The following is a 20,626-nucleotide window of genomic DNA, read 5'->3' as shown; positions in this document are numbered from 1 at the left end:
CTATTTTCTACATTTTTAAAATAAACGCTTGCATTACCTTTTGTTAGGAAAAATATATATTCGCTTTTTTAAATAACAGGTTAAAAGATGAATTGTTTAAAGCTTAAACTTTATAAACATAAGATGATTTCACTACATGCCCTGTCCAGAAGAAAATATAATGTTATCATATCACATCCACATAGCATTTAAGCTCATTTGAACCTCACAATAATCCTGTGATATAAGCAGGAATGCGACTGACTGACACTGTGATTTAATAGAAAAAGAACAATTTCAGAGTCAAGTGATTCTGGCTTCTATTCTTGGATCTGCTAACTAGCTACTGACCTTGGACAAACCACTTCCTCTCCAAGCCTTAGTTTCACCAGCTGAAGACTGGAGGGGAGGGCGGTTGGTCAAGAAGGGCAGACGATATAACTGATGACACTGTTAACAGGAGAGACTTGTGGGTGACGGCAGCAAACCAGAGGGCACATGCTTGTCCAAAAGGCATTCACATTCAACAAATGTTTAACTGGAAGTCAAACAAAATGGGGCCATAGACCATAATTTGGCTTATAAATCTACAGTTTGTGACTCCTTGGATGATTTCTAAGCACTTTCCCAACCCTAACATTCCAAGGTTCTACACTGCACAGTAAGCACATGGCACACACATGTGGCTACTGAACACTTGAAATGTGGCTAGTCCAAATGAGACATGTTGAAGACAAACAAAGCACAATGGATTGTAAAGACGTAGTGCAAAAAAAACCCAAAAGGAGTGTGCCTCATTAATAAGTTTCATACTGATTACATATTGAAATAATATTTTGGATATACTGGGTTAAGTAAAATAAATTATTAAAATTAATTCACCTTTTTCTTTTTACTTTTTGCAATACGGCTCACATTGTATTTCTCCTAGACAGCACTCTTCTAGAAGATAAATTAACCAAGGCTCGGAGATGTTAAGTGACTTTCAAGATCACATAGCTAATAAGGGATCAAGTGGGACCAGAAGCCAGGTTTTTTGCTTCCACAGCATTCTGTGACCTCCCAGTAAAGGTTTACAGTATTGCTTGCCCTGAGGCAGTCTGGTGTATTCTCCAAAACTGATCAGAAGCCAAACAGTATCATTAAAGGATATTAGACCAAGATTCAGGCTTCAAGTCCCAAATCTGCTACTGGATCACTCTGACACGGGGCACATCACTTCACATTCTGGGTCTCTGTTTCATAGAGCCTGAGGGTCTATAAATCAGTGGAGCCTTTTTGTCACCCAGGTGACCTTGCAGCACTGACATTCTGCAGTGCTATACAACGAATTTGGTATATTTCGTGCCTAGAGAGAGGGCAACCTCCCTGGACCTCACCAGGGTGTATGAAGTATGAGGATCCTTTACAAGAGGGCAGAGGACCCCTCAGCAAAGCTTCAACCCATTAAATGGAGTGCTTACCACTGACAATAAGCCTGTGTCTGTAATAAGCCTTCATTTATCTTAGTAAGTCTAAACCATCTTTTTTGCAAAGACGAACTGTCTTCCACAGTAATGTAATGCGGATCATTACACTGTTGCATCAGCAGGCAAAACTAAATTCTGCTGCAATGTCAAATAGTTACATAATCTACAACTCCAGAGAGAAGGTCTAAAGAACACTGAACAAAATCCAATGTGTAACAGCTTGAACTAGACCAGGAAAGACGGATATTAATCTTGACCCTTTTTAATTCACTTTCACAATATCCAAAACCAATTCACTTTGTGAATATACTTTAAAAATCACTAAACTGCACATTTAAAGGAGTGAATTTCATATATGAATTATATCACAATAAAAAATCCAACATCTATGTTTTAAAAACACCATAGTAAAAATGCTCCACATATGAAATAAAAAATAGCTTTACTGATTACAAGAGTTTTTAAGAAATCGATGTTAGCAAGCAACTAGAAGAATCTCTAGGTTTACAAAATACCAACCATTTCAAATGAATTAGAACAGGGTAGAAATCTCTCAGGACTTCCCTGGTGGTCCAGTGGTTAAGACTCCGTGCTCCCAACGCAGGGGGCATGGGTTTGATCCCTGGTCAGAGAAGATCCCACATGCCGCGTGGCATGGCCGGAAAAAAAAAAAAAAAAAGAAACCTCTCTTAGTCTGTTCTTATTCTCAGAAAAGAATGCTTTCCTCCAATGCTAGTGAGGACTGTGGGGGATGAACTAGTCACTTCTTGTCCTGGGGCCCTCTGCCCCCCTCCCATAAAAGGAGAGGTGGGACCACATGCCGAGAGGAGTCCCTTAGAGCTGGCATTCTTTTTTTTTTTTTTAAATAAATTTATTTATTTATTTATTTTTGGCTGCATTGGGTCTTCGTCGCCGCATGCGGGTCCTCTCTAGTTGTGGCGAGCGGGCTTCTCACTGTGGTGGCCTCTCCTGCCGCGAAGCACGGGCTCCAGGCGCACGGGCTTCAGTAGCTGTGGCTCATGGGCTCCAGAGCGCAGGCTCAGCAGTTGTGGCGCACGGGCTCAGCCACTCCGCAGCATGTGGGATCTTCCCAGACCAGGGCCCGAACCCATGTTCCCTGCACTGGCAGGCGGACTCCCAACCACTGAGCCACCAGGGAAGCCCTGGCATTCATTTTAACTCAACTCTTTTAACATATCTATAAATCTACTTAACATGAGACACAGGCTAAAAGCAGCTAGTTCTTTCATTAGTTAGTTGTTTTTAATTCATTAAATATCAAATTATCTGTAGTTCAGAATCTGTTAAGTATATAAAATCTCACATTACGGCTCTTGTGCTTTGGAAACAGTAACAGCTCCTCAGTTGGACTGCATTACAAATTTGATGTTGAAGAATGCATGCCTCCATTAATTTACAGATACTGTGTACACATCTTAATTTCCACATGAAACACTGGAAACACTGTGTATGAAAGTCATTTCCCTTTGCTTAAAAAATGTAATGCATTCAACTCTGGGTGAGAGGTCTTACCAACATAAATCTCTCGGAGCTAGAGTATCCAGTCTACCAGCAGGGGTCAGGGCAATCTGGGCTTTGAAAAAAACCATTAGGAGAGATGGATAACCTTCACTTTCAAGAAAATGCTGCATTATCTCTAGAAAGTTTATACGATATTGGCTGGGTGTGTCAAATGGATGGATGGACAGATACATGGCCAAGACAGAGAGACATACACACTGTGTGAGAGAAAAAAGACTAGATAGACAGATTAAAGAGATGGAATAGAGAGATCAACTAGAGAAAAACATAAAAATATAAACTAGATTACAGAAACATATACACAACTAGACTTAGAGATGATGGAGACTTTGGTTAGATAGGAAGACACTAAGATGGAAGATAAATAAAAATAGAGATGTATAGTTAAATAAAATAGAGTAGATAAATAGAGAGAGCAGACAGGGTGACAGATAAATGGAGAAGAAAGATATAGGTAGATAAAATAGGATAGTCTGAGATTAAACAGCTAGAGAAAATAGACATCTAGAGAGCTTAGTTATATTAGACATCAAAATAGATTAGGTGGATAAGATAACAACATATTATACATAAGTTTACTGTTGGTTATATGATGTGACAATCACAATTACCCTAAAGGAAGATACTTTTATCCCTATTGTACAGCTAAGAAAACAAACTCAGAGGAAAGGAAGTGAGCCTCTGTTTCACATGAGTGTTTTACCTGTATTATCATATGTAATTCTCAAAACTATCCACAAAGTACTTTATAGAAGAGGAAATGGTCTCAGGAAGGTAAAACGACTTGCCTAAGATCATACCAGTGGTGGCATCAGAATTCTGACTCCAAAGTCTATGGTTTTCCCTCTGTACCCCAATAGCATCACTTGAGGCAGAAACACCCAGAATTCTGAATGGCATGTTACCTACCTGTCAGTGAAGCTGAGTGGTCTGAGCCAGCAAGAACACATACTGCTTGAGAATTCTCTAGGCCTACAAAAAAAAAAAATTCTTTTGAAATCACATTTGTAACAGAACAAATTGGGCACAGGAGGCCCATAGGCAGTGACCACAGCACCTGGAGAGAAACTCTCAGCCAGTGCAGGAAGGTCTGAGTCAGCGGCACTGGCCAAGAAGACGGCTGGCATGGTAGGGAGACTGCTTATATCCAGGAGGTTGAACAAATAAATAAATAAATACTTTGAGGATAAAGGAGTCAGATTTCTTACTATCAGAAAGGAGAAGAAAGGTACAGATATGAAAAGGTTAAAGGCTAGAATTGACCATGTGATACTGCATTGTAATTGAAGTCAGTGTAGACTTGTGGTTTCTACTAGAGATAAACAGACATAGGTGTACATATGTATAAATGTGTGTGTACATGTATATTTCCTAGCTCTGTCCACGGAGTGGGCCTAGAAGCAATGACATCTCATACATTCAGCTGCTATCACATGCAGACGCTGAAACACAAGCCCAGGCCTCCTAACAACACACAGGCAGAGCTAGAATTTGAACTTGCCTCCCATATCCAAATCCAGCACTTTTCCACCCGTAAACACACTGCCTTCAACAACAGTGTAAACCTTAATCAACTCTGCTCCATGCTGTGGTCACCTGGTCTGGCATGCAGAGAAATGGGAGTCTTATTCTGTAACTCTTTCTTCTTACACTTCTGTTCAATTTACTAGTGTCTTAATAAAATGCCCCTCATGCCTTCAAGTATCCTGTGGAATGACAAAGGGACAAAGATGTTTCTGCCACTTTCACCAGAGAGGAAGCACTGGTCTCCTAGTGGCCAGGTCGGGAGAGGACATCCAGGGTTCCAGCTCCAGAACAGATGGCAATGAGGTGCAGAGGGGACAATGAAAAATGAAAGACTTTGAGGGCAGGAAGCTGATATCTTCTCTAACATCTCATCAGAAAATTCCCCCAAGTTAACTCTGAATCTAAGCTGTGCCCCAAGCAGATCCCAACCAGGTCATTTAAATCAAATAAAATAAAAACACTTCTGATTCCTTTTAGATACAAAACTTGTGCTAAAACAGACAGTAGACATAATCCCTACCCTTAAAAAGCTCATCACCTTTGGCATTTGGGAAAACATGTAAACAGCTCATAACAATACAATAAGTTGTGTTATCCATGCACATAAAGAAAATGCGGACTTCCCTGGTGGCGCAGTGGTTAAGAATCTGCCTGCCAATGCAGGGGACACAGGTTCGATCCCTGGTCTGGGGAAGATCCCACATGTCGCAGAGCTACTAAGCCTGTGTGCCACAACTACTGAGGCTGAGCTCTAGAGCCCATGAGCCACAACTACTGAGCCCACGTGCCACAACTACTGAAGCTCGCATGCCTAGAGCCCATGCTCCACAACAAGAGGGGCCACTGCAATGAGAAGCCCGCGCACCACAATGAAGAGTAGCCCCTGCTCGCCGCAACTAGAGAAAGCCTGCACGCAGCAACGAAGACCCAACACAGCCATAAATAAATAAATCTATTAAAAAAAAGAAAATGCAGTGGAGGTGAGAAGGAAGAGTCTTTCCTGAGAAAGCTGTAGCTGAGCTAGGACCTGAAAAATGATCAGGATTTTCCCAAGGGGAAGAGGAAGGAAAAGGTATCCTGGGAAGAGGTAACAGTCTGCCCACAGGCACAGAGGAATAAGAACACAGCGCATGCCCAGGGAGCAGTGAATACCTTGGTGAGGCAGGAAAGATGTTTGGGAAGTATGAGTTTATATTACAAATGCTTTCAATGTGAAGTAGACTGTCCTGTGTTCAGTGGCCCCTTCTCCTTCTCTAAGAGAACCCTCCCCAACTCAACACATGGGCTTCAGGGCGCTAACCTCACCCCTGTAACAGGGGAAAGCCTCAGGGACTTAAGAGAATCAGAACGATCCCAACAACTTGTACGACACTTCCACTGCGGCTCACCCTTCCCTTTTCTCTCCCCACTTCCTACTGCCCTCAAAAATCCCTCCCTTATTCTGAGCTAGAGGAGAGTAGAGGTTTCCTGACAGGTTTTTCCTACAGCTAACCCTCAGTAAACTCGGTCACAAAGTCAGAGCGAGAGAGGAAGAAGAGGAGCAGGTGGAGACATGGTGCTACAAACAGAGAGATAAAGGCCCACGAAGAGAGTGTAGAGCAGACAGAGACAGAGAGACAGAGAAAGAAAGTCCTAGAGACCAAGCGTCCTGTGGGCAGCACCCTTCCTACCTACTCCTCGTGTGCCCATGAAGGGAGATTTCCCTCGGGGAACGCTCCTAGCCCCTCTCTCCACATCCTCACTCGCTCCTGCTTTCCTTTCGGGAGAAGGAGCTGGGCAGGCAGGCACATTCCTTGTGGGTTCTCCCTCTGGGATGTGCCTGCCTGCAGAGGGCACCTCCTCCGTGGTCTCAGCTGAACCACGAGCTTAGCAGGACTGAATGCATACAGCTGCTCCAGTGCCTGGTGGGTAAATTCAATCTGGGATTCAGAACCCGGAGGCTCACTATTGCTACACGTTATTTGCAAACACCTAAGCCATGCCTTCCAACCTAACTTGTAACAGCTCTAGAGCTACCATTTTGATTTCCACCCACCTGACTCGCATCTACTTCTCAATGGGTTCCAAACTCTGGCAGCAAAGAGGAGTACTTTTACTGGGCCCACAAAAATTCCAGCAAATTAATAGACCAGCCAACGGAGAGAGTTAAAACAGAGAGACCAAGAAATAGCAAACGCAGAACTCCATTTACCCATTTTCTGCATGCCTGCATCTCCATTTCCAAACAAAGAATAAATACAGGATTCAGAAGAAGTAAGGACCTTACCTGTCACTCTGCTTGGTTCCTTTGCTGTCAAAAACAGTGGGAGAGTCTGCCCAGGGCACAACCGCCGTCCAGATGATGCCAAACCAGTTCCCCACTGGAACACCATGCCACCAGCTTCCCAGCGGAGCAGGAGAGAAAAAAGAAAATCTTTATCTGGATTAAGACCAGATTGCTCTTTGAACCTCAATGCCATGAGAGATTCCCAATTCATGCTCAGTTAACATGCATATTATGGAAAAGCTTATTGCCTCAAGAGGCCCTATGGCTGGTCATAGGGATTACCACCAAGTCAATCACAAATCCAATCTTCAGGGCAATCTAAGACCATCAAAGGAAATTCCAACATAGTAAAACTCCCTCCAGAAAGTTCTAGGACACTCCTCCAGAGTCAAATTACTGGAATGGCATTTTTTTCATGATTAACTTGAAAGGACAACTGAGACTCCAGATGGAGCAGGAAAGAACCTTGAAGCTTACCACGTCCATTCCTCACATTTACTGCATGAGAAACTGAGGCCCTGTAGAGGAGCTGTGATTTGTCCAAGGTCATACAGGGAGCTAGTAGCAGAGAAAACACCAGGACTTAACTCTCCTACACCTAATGTAGTGTCTTTTCTACTACACCAAGATGAATTCAAAGATTCCTAATCACCAAATAAATACATATTTACGACTGCAAGATAGCTTCTTAATAGCCACTACTTCAATGGAATGGCCTTTTATTTCCATATTCACTGACTCTAATTCATGTACCCATGTTCTGAACCTCATACAAATGCATAGATGAAATATTGTTATTTTGTCTACAGTCAGATGTGTGTAACTAGGATCCACTATCCAACAGCAACATTAAGGTACTGCTCCTCCAGAAGTATCCTATACCCAATGGTCCTTTAGGCTGTAAACAGACAAGCATGCTTTGTGAAATATAAGTGATGATGATTGAGCACAATGTGAGCAAAACACAGTATTGAAATAAAACAAAACTTACCATCTCTTCAACAAATAAATTGCAAGAGAATAAAAAGAGAGGAAAAGGTACATAAAGATTAAAAGAGACTGGAGATGCCTGATAAAGGATTAATATTTAAAATATACAATGATCTCCTAAAACTCAACAACAACAATAAAAATTCAAAAATGAGCAAAGGACTTGAAAAGACTTTTCTCCAAAGAAAATATACAAATGGCCAATAAGCACATAAAAAGATGCTCAACATCACTAATCATTAGGGAAATATAAATCAAAACTACAATAAGATGCCACTTTACACTCATTAGGATGACTACTATTAAAAAAAAGAAGAAAATAACATGGGTTGGCAAGGATGTGAAGAAATCTGAAACCTTGTGACTACTGGTGGGAATGTAAAATGGTACAGCCACTATGGAAAACAGTATGGCAATTCCCCCCAAAATTAAAAATAGAATTACTATATGATCCAGCAATCCTACTTCTGGGTACATATCCTAAAGAACTGAAAGCAAGATCTCAAAGTGATATTTGTATACCCATGTTCATAGCAGTATTATTCACAATAGCTAAAATGTGGTCACAACCCAAGTGTCTATCAATAGAAGAATGGATAAGCAAAATGTGGTATACACATACAGTGGAATATCATTGTCTTAAAAAAGGAGGAAATTCTGACATTTGCTACATGAATAGACCTTGAGGATATTATGTTGAGTGAAATAAGCCACAAAAAGACAAAGACTGTATGATTCCACTTATATGAGGTACCTGTATGAGTGGCCCAAATCATGGAAATAGACAGTAGAATGGTGGTTGCCAGGGACTGGGAGAAGGGGGAATGGGGAGTTATTGTTTAATGGGTATAGAGTTTCAGTTTTGCAAGATGAGAAAAGTTCTGGAGACAGATTTTGGTAATAGTTGCACAATAATGTGAATGTACTTAATCCCACTCAACTGTACATTTAAAAATGGGTAAGATGATAAATTTTATGTGTATTTTATCACAGTAAAAAACTAAAAGGAATAAATAAACTTTAAAAAAGAGAGAAAGAGACTTGAGATACATATCAACCAATTGCAATGATAAACCTAATTTGGATCCTGATTCAAACAAACCATAAAAAAATATTTTTGAGATAATCAGGGCGATTTAAACACTGACTAGATGCTTGATGAAATTACAGAATTACTGATAATTTTTTGTAGGTATGATGATGGTATTTTTGGGTAATGTTTTCAGAAAAATTCCTTATCTTTTAGAGATGTGGGCAGAAATATTTACAGATTAAGTGGGGGAGGGGAGGACTTACAATTAAATTAATCAAACACATAATGGGAACTGTGCTGCTTTGTTAACTGGACAAAAATGTACACTTAAGACTAGCAATCACAAAATGTTGGTAGGAAAGGGGCAAGGAAACCAATGACAGGCAATTCTTTGGTCCTTCTAATTTCTAAGAGAAGAAGCTGCTTATAAAAGCATAATCACTACCATACAACTCAGTAATCACACTCCTGGTCATTTATCCCAGAGAAATGAAAATTTATGTTCACAGAAAAGCTTGTCCACAAATGATTATAGCTTTATTCTTAATAGCTAAAAACCAGAAACGACCAAATGTCCTTCAATGGGTGACTGGTTAAACAAACCGTGGTTGTTATAGACTGAATTGTGTTCCCCGTAAATTCATATATTGAAGTCCTAAACTCCAGTGTAACTGTATTTGGAGATAGGGCCTATAGGAGGTGATAAAAGTTAAATGGGTCATAATAGTGAGGCCTTAATCTGACAGAACTGGTGTCCTTTTAAAAAGAGGAAGAGACACTGGAGATCTCTCTCTCTTTCCATGCGTGCATAGAGGAAGAACCGTGTGAAGAGACAGCAAGAAGGCAGCATCTACAAGCCAGGAAGAGAAGCCAACCCTCATGGTATCTTGGTCTTGGACTTCTAGCCTCCTGAACTGTGAGAAAATAAATTCCTGTTGTTTAAGCCACCCACTCTGTGGCATTTTGTTATGGCAGCCCCAGCAAACTAATACAGTGGTACCTCTATACCATGGAATATTAGCAATAAAAAGGAACAAATTATTCATACTCCCAACTTGGATGAATCTCCAGGGAATCATGCTGAGCAAAAAAGCCAACCCCAAAAGGCTAAATACTGTATGATACCATTTATATAACATTCTTAAAATGACAACATTACTGTGGGAGAACGAAAGAGCTGAGTGGTGAGAGTAGGTAGGAAGTGGGTGCGGCTACAAAAGAGCCATAAGAGGGATCCTGTGATGGAACTGTTCTGTATCTTGACTGTGTCAAGACATCCTGGTTGTGCTATTACACTATACTTTCACAAGATGTTACCACTGAGAGAAACTGGACAAAGAGTGAGTGTGATCTGTTTCATTTCTTACAACTGCACGTGAATCTACAATTACCTTAAAATAAAAAGCTTAGTTTTTCAAAAAGTATAATCACACTAAGCGCCAAGTGACCGCCAGCACCATGATGCACCGAATTCTTCCTCGCCTCCACTCTTCTCCCCATTCCACAACTGGACTCACCAACGCTTGAGCCTCGGCTGCCATAGCCAGTCTGGGCTGTCCTTCAGCCCAAAGAAGTGGGAACGGAAAGCAGAAAAATGAGCAAGAGAGAAAAAAGGGTCACTGCCTCCTCCACTTTCCACCCTCAACCTCACACACACCGTCAGCCCTATGTGCATCACCCTCTCACAGTACAGGAGACAAGCTCACTTGAAGCATTCAAATTAATAAACATTTACATCCACTAGGAAAGTAATGCAGTTCATGGCAAAGAATGTGGGTCTTGGAATCCAGCCCGTCCTAGACTCTGATCCCAGCTCACCTTTTATTTCCTAACTCCCTGTGTAACTGTAGACAAACACTTTAGCCTCTCTGGACCTCAGTTTCTTCATATGTAAGAGGTACAAACTACCATGTATAAAATAAATAAGCCATAAGAATATATTATACAGGAAATATGGCCAATATTTTCTAACAACTATAAATGGAGTATAATCTTTAAAAACTGTGAATCACTATGTTGTACACCTAAAACTTAACATAATATTGTAAATCGGGCTTCCCTGGTGGCGCAGTGGTTGAGAGTCCACCTGCCGATGCAGGGGACACGGGTTCGTGCCCCGGTCCGGGAAGATCCCACATGCCGCGGAGCAGCTGGGCCCGTGAGCCATGGCCGCTGAACCTGTGCGTCCAGAGCCTGTGCTCCACAACGGGAGAGGCCACAACAGTGAGAGGCCCGGGTACCACAAAAAAAAAAAAAAATATATATATATATATATATAGTAAATCAACTATACCTCAATACAAAAAATTTTTAACTCACGTCACTGCGTGCCTATGAGGATTAAATGAGGTACTAACTAAATCAAGAGAACCTAGCACCATGCCTAAGAACATAACAAAGAGCTAGACAACTTCATTTCCTTCCTCCCTACCTGCTAAAGGCTTTCCCACATGACTTCTGCCTTATGTCCCCTCTTTTTAATCAGACTGCAGCACAGCAGGACACTCTGAATTACTCCTTAAAGTTTATTTCTTCCAAATCTCCATGTCTCCTTATTACATGCTTATCAAGAAAATAAAAGCAAAATGATCACCTGTTGCAGCTAAAGCATGCCTGAGTCCAGCAGCAATACTAACAACCTTCTCTCTCAGGGGCTGTCAAAACAAAGAAAAGGACGGCAATCTCAGAATTATCCATCTACAAAATTTTATGTAATTTATGCCCAAACACAACACAGCATGATCCTCATTATGTGTCTGATTGGTTTGGAGCTCCCAATTCCCAACATTTCCACTCATAAACGCCTCTGTATGTATCCCTAAAAGGCAAAATCTTTTTAAAATACCATATTACAATGTCACTCAGGGCTAGGAGGCACCTGCAAGGTCATCCAGTCCAGGGGTTAGCAAACATTTTCTGTAAAGGGCCTGATAGTAAATATTTTAGATTTTGCAGGCCACATGGTTTCTGTCACACTACTCAACTCTGCCATTGTAACATAAAAGCAACATACACAATAAATACATGAATGGGCATGGCTGTGTTCCAATAAAACTTTATTTACCAAGGGTTCTAGTGTGCTGACCTCTGATCTAGTCTAATCCCCATTCAATGCTAGAAACCTGTCTACAACACCCCACCAAGTGGTCATACAACCCCTGTCAAATACCTACTTCCAGTGACATGGGCTCACCACCTCCCCAGGTGCCTGCTCATCTTTGCACGGTTCCATCTGTCTCCTTGGGTGGAACCAAACCTATCTGCCTACTGCTTCTGACAAGGCTTCCCAAACATTTGAAGACAGTTGTCATGTCCTAAGACACCTTGTGGTTCCCAAATTCTTTAAGACTTCGCCCTTCAAGATGTGCAGCTTAATTCCCCTCCCTTTCACTGTGGGCTGGACTTAGTGACTTGCTTCTAATGAATAGGATAAGGAAGTGATAAGTGGCTCTGAGACTAGCTGATGAAAGGCATTGAGGCTTCTTGTTTGACCAGCCTGCCTCCCTCCCTCCCTCCCTCCCTCCCTCCCTCCCTCTCTCTCTCTCTCTCTCTCTCTCATCACTCTTCGGGGAAGTCAGACACCATGTCTAAACAGTCTTATAGAGAGGCCCATATGGCAAGGAACTAAAGCCTCCTGTCCATTAGAGAGCGTGGAAGTGGAACCAGCCCAGTTGAGCCTCCAGCAGACCTCATGTAGCCTGGCTGACATCTCGACTGCAAAGTCATGAGACCAGCTAAGCTGTTCCCAGATTCTGACCCTCCAAAACTGTGAGATAATAAATGCTTGTTGCTTTAAGCTGCTGAATTTTAGGGTAACTTATTACACAGCTATAGATAACTAATACACATCTCTTCTTTAGGAAAAACATCCCCTATTCCATCAGCCATCACCTAGTTTCAAATTCCCTCCCCCTCTTGGTTTCTCTCCTCTATGCTCTGGTTACTCAGTCTCTCTCTCTCTTAAGGGACTGTATATGCACCAATCACAGCCCCTATGGGACCTTACCATATTTGCTTATTTACAGATCCACAGTGTCTTTCTAAACTTTAGAGTCCTCAAGGGCAGGGTCTGAGTCTTATTCACCTCAGTGCCCAGGGCCTAAGAACCAAACCCACACCAGGACACAACATCCTAGATGCAGTGTGACCAGCACAAAGAAGGACAGAGCTCTGGCCTCCCTTCTTCTGGAGACTATATTTCTATCAATTCAGCCCACAATCACATTAGCTTTGTGGAAGATCAAATCTTACTGCTCATACAATTTGAATATACCACCCTTAAATTTTTTTTTTTCCTTTTCAAAGCTAACTGAAGGGCTTTACATACGGAGTCACTCTCTTCAAACCAACTTACCTCAATTCCTTCTTCTCCATCCCCACTACTGCTGCTTTCATTTGGGGCAGGATCATCTCTCATCTGGATTATTAGCAAGAGTTTTCTGAGTAATCTTCCTTCAATCCACCCCCCACACTATCCCATGAGGCCCCTCTCTAACTCACTGTTAGAGACACTACCTCCCTGCCTGCCCGATCCCTACTGGCACTTCTACCACTTCCTTATATTCCAACCATACTAAACTGCTTGCAGTATCCCAAGCCCTCCTGTTTTATGCTCTATACCCTAGTTCACAAAGTTCCTTCTGTTTGTAATGTGCTTCTTTTGTACCTACTCTGCACATCCTTCTATCCCAAGCCAGGGAAATTTCTACTCAACTTTCAAGATTCAGCGTAAGTCTGTTCTCACCCCACCTTCCCCTAAAAAGAGTCCAGTACTCTCTTTCGAGGCTATACATGCATCTATCATAGTTCTAACATGGTAATGCATCTAGGTACTTCTGTATCTAACATGTACTACTAAACTACAGGCCCTCGAACGCTAGGATTGGGTCTTACTCACCTTTGTCCCCCCTGCCTAAATACAGCACCTACACACAATAGTTGCTATTAAATAAATGAATGAATTTCTCTTATACTTCACTTTGGCACATTCCTCCCATTGTTCTATAAGATACAGTGCGTCAAAATGTTTTTACCTTCTGATTCTGTCATCCAACATATTTAACCATTGCTCCTCTCTGTCTTCTTTAACCATGTGACTTAAGCTAAATTAATTATAACTTATACATAGTGTTCTTAAAAAGCTACCTATTTGCAACTAGAAGCTGTAGCACTTCTTACAACAGGGACTACAGAGTCTAGACTTCCATGCATACCATGTGCTACAGACTCAGTGTCTGTGTTCTTAGGAAATGCATGTTGAGACCTAATCCCCAACACATAATAGTATTTGGAGGTGGGTCCTTTGGAAGGTGAGTAGGTCATGAGAGCAGAGCCCTTATGAATGGGATTAATGCCCTTATAAAAGAGACCCCAGAGAGCGCCTTTCCCCTTCTGGTGGCATGTAAGGACACAGAAAAAAGATGGTTGTCTATGAACCAGAAAGTGAGCCCTCACCAAATATCAAAAATGCCAGTGCCTTGATTTTGGACTTCCCACCCTCTGGAGCTGTGAAAATTAAATGTTTGCTGTTTAAGCCATCCAGTCTATAATATTTTTGTTAAAACAGCCCAAACCATGACCCCAAATAATACCCCACAATACCAGCAATTAGAATTCAGCAAAGTGATAGGAGCAGACCTAAGCTCTCTCCAGTGAAAACAGATCTCCCACTCTTAGTCACTGTTTAAGGAAATTAGATATGAGTGGAGCAGCTTAGGTGGTGAAACTCATTTTAGATTCCAGCATAATTCCTCTAAAAGTTCGCTTACAATATAATCTTCACAAAAATGTGTACATTTTAAGTATGATGCAGTGAAAAGAGCTCTGAACTAAAACCAGGCGTCCTATCTTACACTTGTGCTGTCCAATATGGTAGCCTCTAACTACACATGGCTGTTGAACACTTGAAATGTGACTAGACTGAATTGAGATATACTCTAAGTAAAACATGTACACCAGAAAAAAGTCTACATATAAATGAAAGAATATAAAATATCTCATTAATAAAGTTTTATATTGATGACATATAAAATGAAATAATAATAGTTTGGCTACATTATAGTAGTTTAAAAGTTGTTAAAATTAATTTTACCATGTCATACCATGACTTGGGTGAAACTTAAAAACATCATGTGAAGTAAAAGAAGCCATCCACAAAAGGCTACATATTGTATGATTCCATTTATGTGAAATGCCCAGAATAGGCAAATCCACAGATACAGATTAGCAGTCATCAGGGGCTGGTGGGAGGGGAAAATGGGAGTTAACTGCTATTGGGTACGCAGTTTCTTTTGTGATAATGAAAATGGTCTAAAATTAGATGATGGTGGTAGCTGCACATCTCTGTGAGTATACTAAAAACCACTGAAACATACATTTTTAAAGGGTAAATTTTATGGTATACGACTTATATCTCAATAAAGCTGTTATTTTAAAAATTAATTTCACCTTTTTTTTTACTTTTTTAAATGGCACTGCTAGACACTTTTAAGTTACATATGTGGCTCACATGACATTCCCACTGGACAGTGTGGGCCTATGCCATCTGCCTCACTTAGTGTCTTTAGGCGAGTCAATTCCCACTGGACCTGTTTCTAACACAGTTTCCACTATGATGACTTTTAGAACTGTAAAATGTCATTAATGTCATTATAAGATATATTACTTTTATTGTTTTATTTCACAAAAAATTATAACATGTATGAGAGCTAACAGAGGCTTTTCACTCACAATATCCATCCCTCCAACCTAATTTTTCCCAGGAGAACCTGAGTTTTTCAACTTAAATTCTAACTACCCCATGGGTTTTCAGGGGCCCAGCCAGTCTTTTAGTCCAGGGAGGGATAACTGATACCTGGAGACACTTTCACAGTACACAGGCAAGCTCAATATTAGGGGCTGTCCTTACCTCAATGGCCTGGGGGACCACACATCTTCGAGGCCCATGAGGAATTCCTAATTGGCCAAAGGAATTGGATCCACATGATAGAACTTGACCATTTTCTGCAAAATAGAAATACTTGAATTGCAAATCTAAGCAGTAAGACATCTGTGACAAATGGGTAAATGCTGAAGGATGAGAAGAGCAAAAGGAATGAGAGGAGTGAGTGGGGCCCTGGGCTCCAGCACATTCAGTCCATACGCCCTGCTCTATCCCCCTAGGAACAAAAACAGTGGGCACTGGGCTAAGCGTTTTACACAGGCTATCCACTACACCACCTAATTAATGACAAGTTAGCTGTGGAGAATGCTTAGCCATGTGCCTAGTGTTGGGATGGAGGATACTTATCTCCCACTTTTCATATTTCCATGAGATGGAATTTCCATAATTTTAATATACTCCAGGCCTTTCTCCCTGCCCTTCCCCATTCTCACTGCTTTCTAGGGGAGGAGGGGTAACCTAGCCAGTTGGTGAGTTTGGGAGAAGGAACAGGACAGTATGGCTTTGGCACCTTCCTCTCAGGCACTCTGGGCTGACACATAGTAAGGGCTTCCCCTATGGGGGAGGCCTAGAGTTTGGGGAGTGGGTTTGGATCAGAGGAGTATTAGCAGAACCTCTTGGCCTGACAATTAACCTTGCCCTCCAATTTAGCCTTTATCAGTAAAAAGCTGATAATTTGATCTCTACCTGTCTGACTGCTCTGTGATTGTCTCACAATTGATCCCAAATGTGAGCAAGAAACAGAGTGTTACCTACTGACTCCCTACAACTCTGACACAGGCCCACACTAAGTACTTCATAAATGAGAGCTATTGTTTAGATTCTAATAATTACAGTCCAGATTTTCCAGCCCTATCTCCTTTACTGTTAAAACCCTCCTTGCAAAATGCACCCTGCAACTTTCCTTGACAACCAGAGACAACACATGTGTGTGTTTTTAAATACAACGAGGATTTCATTTAATCAGGGCCCAACATCATGCTCTTCTCACCCAAAGCCTTTGTGGTGATAAAGATTTACCTAGGAGTACACTCACCTGTAAGTATAATGGTAAAATCCCAGCCACAGGCCACCTGTTGGATGGGACATCCAAGGAGGGATTTGCAGGGGGTAAAGTACAGGACATCCTCGGTGTGACCAAGCCCCAGTTGCCCATCTTTGTTCAGGCCACAGACAAAAAGGCTTCCTTCATCTGCAAAATATAAAGGTTTTAGTGGTAGTGTGAACAGGGGAAATTACAACTGCTAAGATGAGCAAAAGGATTTCATTAATTATTTGGAGTCATGGACCCAACTAACTTTTTTCCCACCCAAGTTAATAAGCCATGCATGTTAATGTGTTCTGGACCAAATGGCACAAGTCCAAGGGGCTCCAATCTAACATCTAAATGGAAACTCCAAGTCCTACAGCAGTGGCCAATCAATTACCAAATTGAGCATCTGCCATAACAATAAAAGCCAACGTTTATTCAGGATGCAGAATGTGCCAAGTACTCTTCTGAGGGCCTCAGGCGTGGGGCTGACTTATCCTTCAGGCACAGTGCCTGGGGCCGACCATACTTGTAGAAGCCCACAAAAAGGTTTTAATCTAATTTTTTAATAAAAAAATATATGTAATAGGAATATGTAATACTAAATCTAGCCTGGATTATATTAATCTTTATGTCAGTGCAGCTGTAAACATAATTTTAAATATTTCTTTATGGAAGGAGGTGTCCACAAAGGCAAAAGTGTCAAGGACTCATGAAAGTCATAATACAGCCCTGTTAACTCATTGTTTCTCATCATTATTATCACCATGTAACAGAGAGGCAACTGTGGCACAGAGAAATTAAGTAATCTGCCCAAGGCCACACAGTTAACAATTAAGAGAACCAGGATTTAAACCCACACGGTTTGATTCCAGAGTTCATGTTCTTAACCAGGATGCAATATGCCCTCCTTTGCAATATTATAGCGCTTGTAGTACTTATTAAGTACTATCCTAGGTACTCTGAGGGAAGATTATGGAAAATATAAAATTCTTGCTCTCAAGGAATATTCGACTTAACTGCCAAGACTTCTAACTCATATATGAAAGTTAAATATCAATCTATGGTATAAAATGTAATATATGTTGCAACTCGGCCACTACTTGTCTTGTAACCTTAAGCAATTTTCCTCTCTGAGGCTCATTTGGAGAGCGGGCGAGGGGAAAAGAGGGGTGGCCTTGATCTCTGAAATCCTTTCAGCTCTGACAATCTGCCATTCTCTGATGGTAGCGTGATTCCTTCACAAAAAAGTTGTCCTCTGCAAAATACAAAAGGTTGAAAGATAGTAATATAACACCCTAGGGGAGAATGTCTAAATAAGAAAATGAGAGAAAATATATTCTTGAAGGAAGTTACCTGTGACAACAGCAGAGTGACCCCCTCCTCCCGTGATCCTCTTGACACATCCAGGATTACAGAAGTCGCTCAGCTGCTGGGGCAAAAGCACATCTTCCTTGTGGCCAAGGCCAAGTTGCCCATAGCTATTTGCACCCTAGGGATAAAATAAGCCAAGGACGAAAAACTATGGGAACCCCAACTGTCAATTTGAATTTACCTGTCCCTATCTTTCTCACCCTCACGTTCCTCTCAGAGCTTATAACAGATGAGATTTCATAGACTTTTTCTTAAGAAGTTGTTATACGCAACCCACACTTGGACGGTGGCCCCATCCCCAGAACACCACGATTTCCATGTGAGAGGAGCTCTCAGCATCCACAACTCATCCAGAGATACTCTTCGCCTTCCCCTTCCAATGCCCCAGCCTACATGTGTTGCCTTTAGCGGACAGCATAGGAGTTCCTTCTGATAAACGGTAATTATCTAGGGAAGCCACGGAAAGAAATAATCAAGAAAAATAGGAACGAAGTGGGTGGGAAATACGCTAGGACTAGTTCTTGTCCCATCTCCCCACACCCTCACTGGGAAAACTGGCAATGACTTTCTGGAATCAAAGTTAGCTGAGGATTTTGTGCCCTCAAGCAAGGCACACCATTGTTATTTCATTTGAAACAGGTGAAAGAGGTTGGCAACAACCTCTAAGGGCCTTTCCCAGTACAATGTTTTGTTACTGTAAGATTCACGTGGTGAGATTCCTCTAAGGAAACAGATTTCCCCTTGATGGGCAATATGTTTGTTGTCGTTATTATATGATAAAGGTCCAGAATCCCTAATCTGGAACCCTTGCAGCCAGATGTACTTCAGACTCAGAATTTTATAGACTTTAGAAAAGTAATACAGTATATAAATCATATACACTGCTGCAAGGTCTGGGAGCAGCACCCCATAAGTAAAACAGCATTATTTCTGCAGTAAACAGTACAAATAGTTAGTGGGCAAAGACTATAAACAGCCTCATGTCAGGTCAGTTCTGGGTTTACAGAGCTTTTTGTATTCAAAATTGAAGATAAGGGATTATGGACCTGCAGGGAAAATCTTATTAAGATTCTGGAAATCCTTATCATTTCTCCAACCACCAACTGCTGGTTGGTTCTTGAGTAGTAAAATTTTTAAAATGTGTTTGTTTTTGAAGACACCTGAATGAAAAAAAGTGATTTATAATAACTACCAAAAAATGCATACATATATACAAACTCCTGCCCCTTGTGGTCTATTCCACAGCCATCTGGGCTGCAAGGACTCCATGCTGGACGAGGGAGCCATGCAGGGACACAGGTCCCAGAGGCCCTCAGGGCAATATTAGCAACCAACTACTGAGTGCTTCTCTGTGTGCTGGGCATTCCCCTTTAATTCCACAGGGTGGGGGGCATTATCATTCATTTCATAGATGAAGAAACTAAGGCTCAGAGAGTTAAGTAACTCCATGATGGCAGGAGCTTTGTTCTGCTCACTGCTATTTCCCCCACACCTGAAATGGTGCTGGCCCAAAGAAGGTGTGCATATATTTTACAGTGAATTAATGTAAGACCCTATGAGTCCCTCAGGAAAGAGCAAATGAAAGACTTGCACGGTGTGAAGTGGAAAGCATGTGCAGAGGATTTCTCTGTTAGCCATGAGATCTCCATGGCTGCCCCATTACCAGGGCTACAGGTTGCTGAGCCAGCATTATGAGATTCAAACAATGGCACCAAATTTTTGTAATGCAGCAAGAGGCCCTAAATCCATGATAAAGCAAAACAAAAGGAAATTTTAATACAATCTATTACAGCTGTATTTGCCTTCCTTACAAACACTCCAGACATAAGACACACACACACACACACACACACACACACACACACATATCCAAAAAGGTAAATCCCCTTGTTATGAACTGAATTGTGTTCTGCTGAAATTCATTTGTTGAAACCCTAACGTCCAGTACCTCAGACTGTGACTGTTTTTCGAGATACGGCCTTTAAAAAGGTAGTTAAGCTTCCATGAGGTCATAAGGATGGGACCCTAATCCAATATGACTGGTATCCTTATAAGAAGAAACACATGAATGCTCCCACCCACAGAAAAAGCCACATGAGGACACAGCAAGAAGGAGGCCATCTATAAGCCAAAGAGGCCCCAGATGAAACTAAACCTGCTGACACCTTGATCTTGGACTTCTACCCTCCAGAACTGCGAGAAAATAAATTTCCATTGTTTGAGCCTCCCAGTCTGTGGTATTTTGTTATGACAGCCCAACAAACTAATACACCCCTCCACACAGATAATGCCTCAGGAAGAAAATACCAGCAAGCCTCCAAGCACAGCAACGAAGTTAGGTTCAACAGTATTTTTGCTTCAGTACTGACGAGGCCATATATGAAAGGCTTTTTCTGTCAGATGTTTCCTCTGTCTACACAGACCCCAGTCCCTGGCCTGGGATAAGCACCCACCCAGGCACACATTCAATCCCTAA

General features: G+C 41.5%; 1 protein-coding gene across 3 annotated transcripts in view; it reads right to left on the bottom strand.

Annotated features, from left to right (window-relative positions):
- Positions 1–20,626, bottom strand: part of SERGEF (secretion regulating guanine nucleotide exchange factor) — a 219,968-nt gene that overhangs the window by 198,108 nt on the left and 1,234 nt on the right. For all 3 annotated transcript variants that reach the window (XR_009564891.2, XM_030831515.2, XM_030831518.3), the window contains exons 2-7: positions 18,133–18,268; positions 16,783–16,938; positions 15,714–15,808; positions 11,400–11,460; positions 6,784–6,897; positions 3,900–3,962 (exon numbers count right to left, since the gene is read on the bottom strand). Coding sequence is in view for 2 of the 3 variants with exons in the window: in XM_030831515.2 (XP_030687375.1) it covers positions 3,900–3,962; positions 6,784–6,897; positions 11,400–11,460; positions 15,714–15,808; positions 16,783–16,938; positions 18,133–18,268 (625 nt within the window). In the remaining variant the exon portion in view is untranslated. The remainder of the gene's footprint in view (positions 1–3,899; positions 3,963–6,783; positions 6,898–11,399; positions 11,461–15,713; positions 15,809–16,782; positions 16,939–18,132; positions 18,269–20,626) is intronic.

The sequence above is a fragment of the Globicephala melas genome, chromosome 8, assembly GCF_963455315.2.
Source record: "Globicephala melas chromosome 8, mGloMel1.2, whole genome shotgun sequence".
Taxonomy (NCBI): domain Eukaryota; kingdom Metazoa; phylum Chordata; class Mammalia; order Artiodactyla; family Delphinidae; genus Globicephala; species Globicephala melas.
This window is presented reverse-complemented; position numbering and strand designations above follow the sequence as displayed.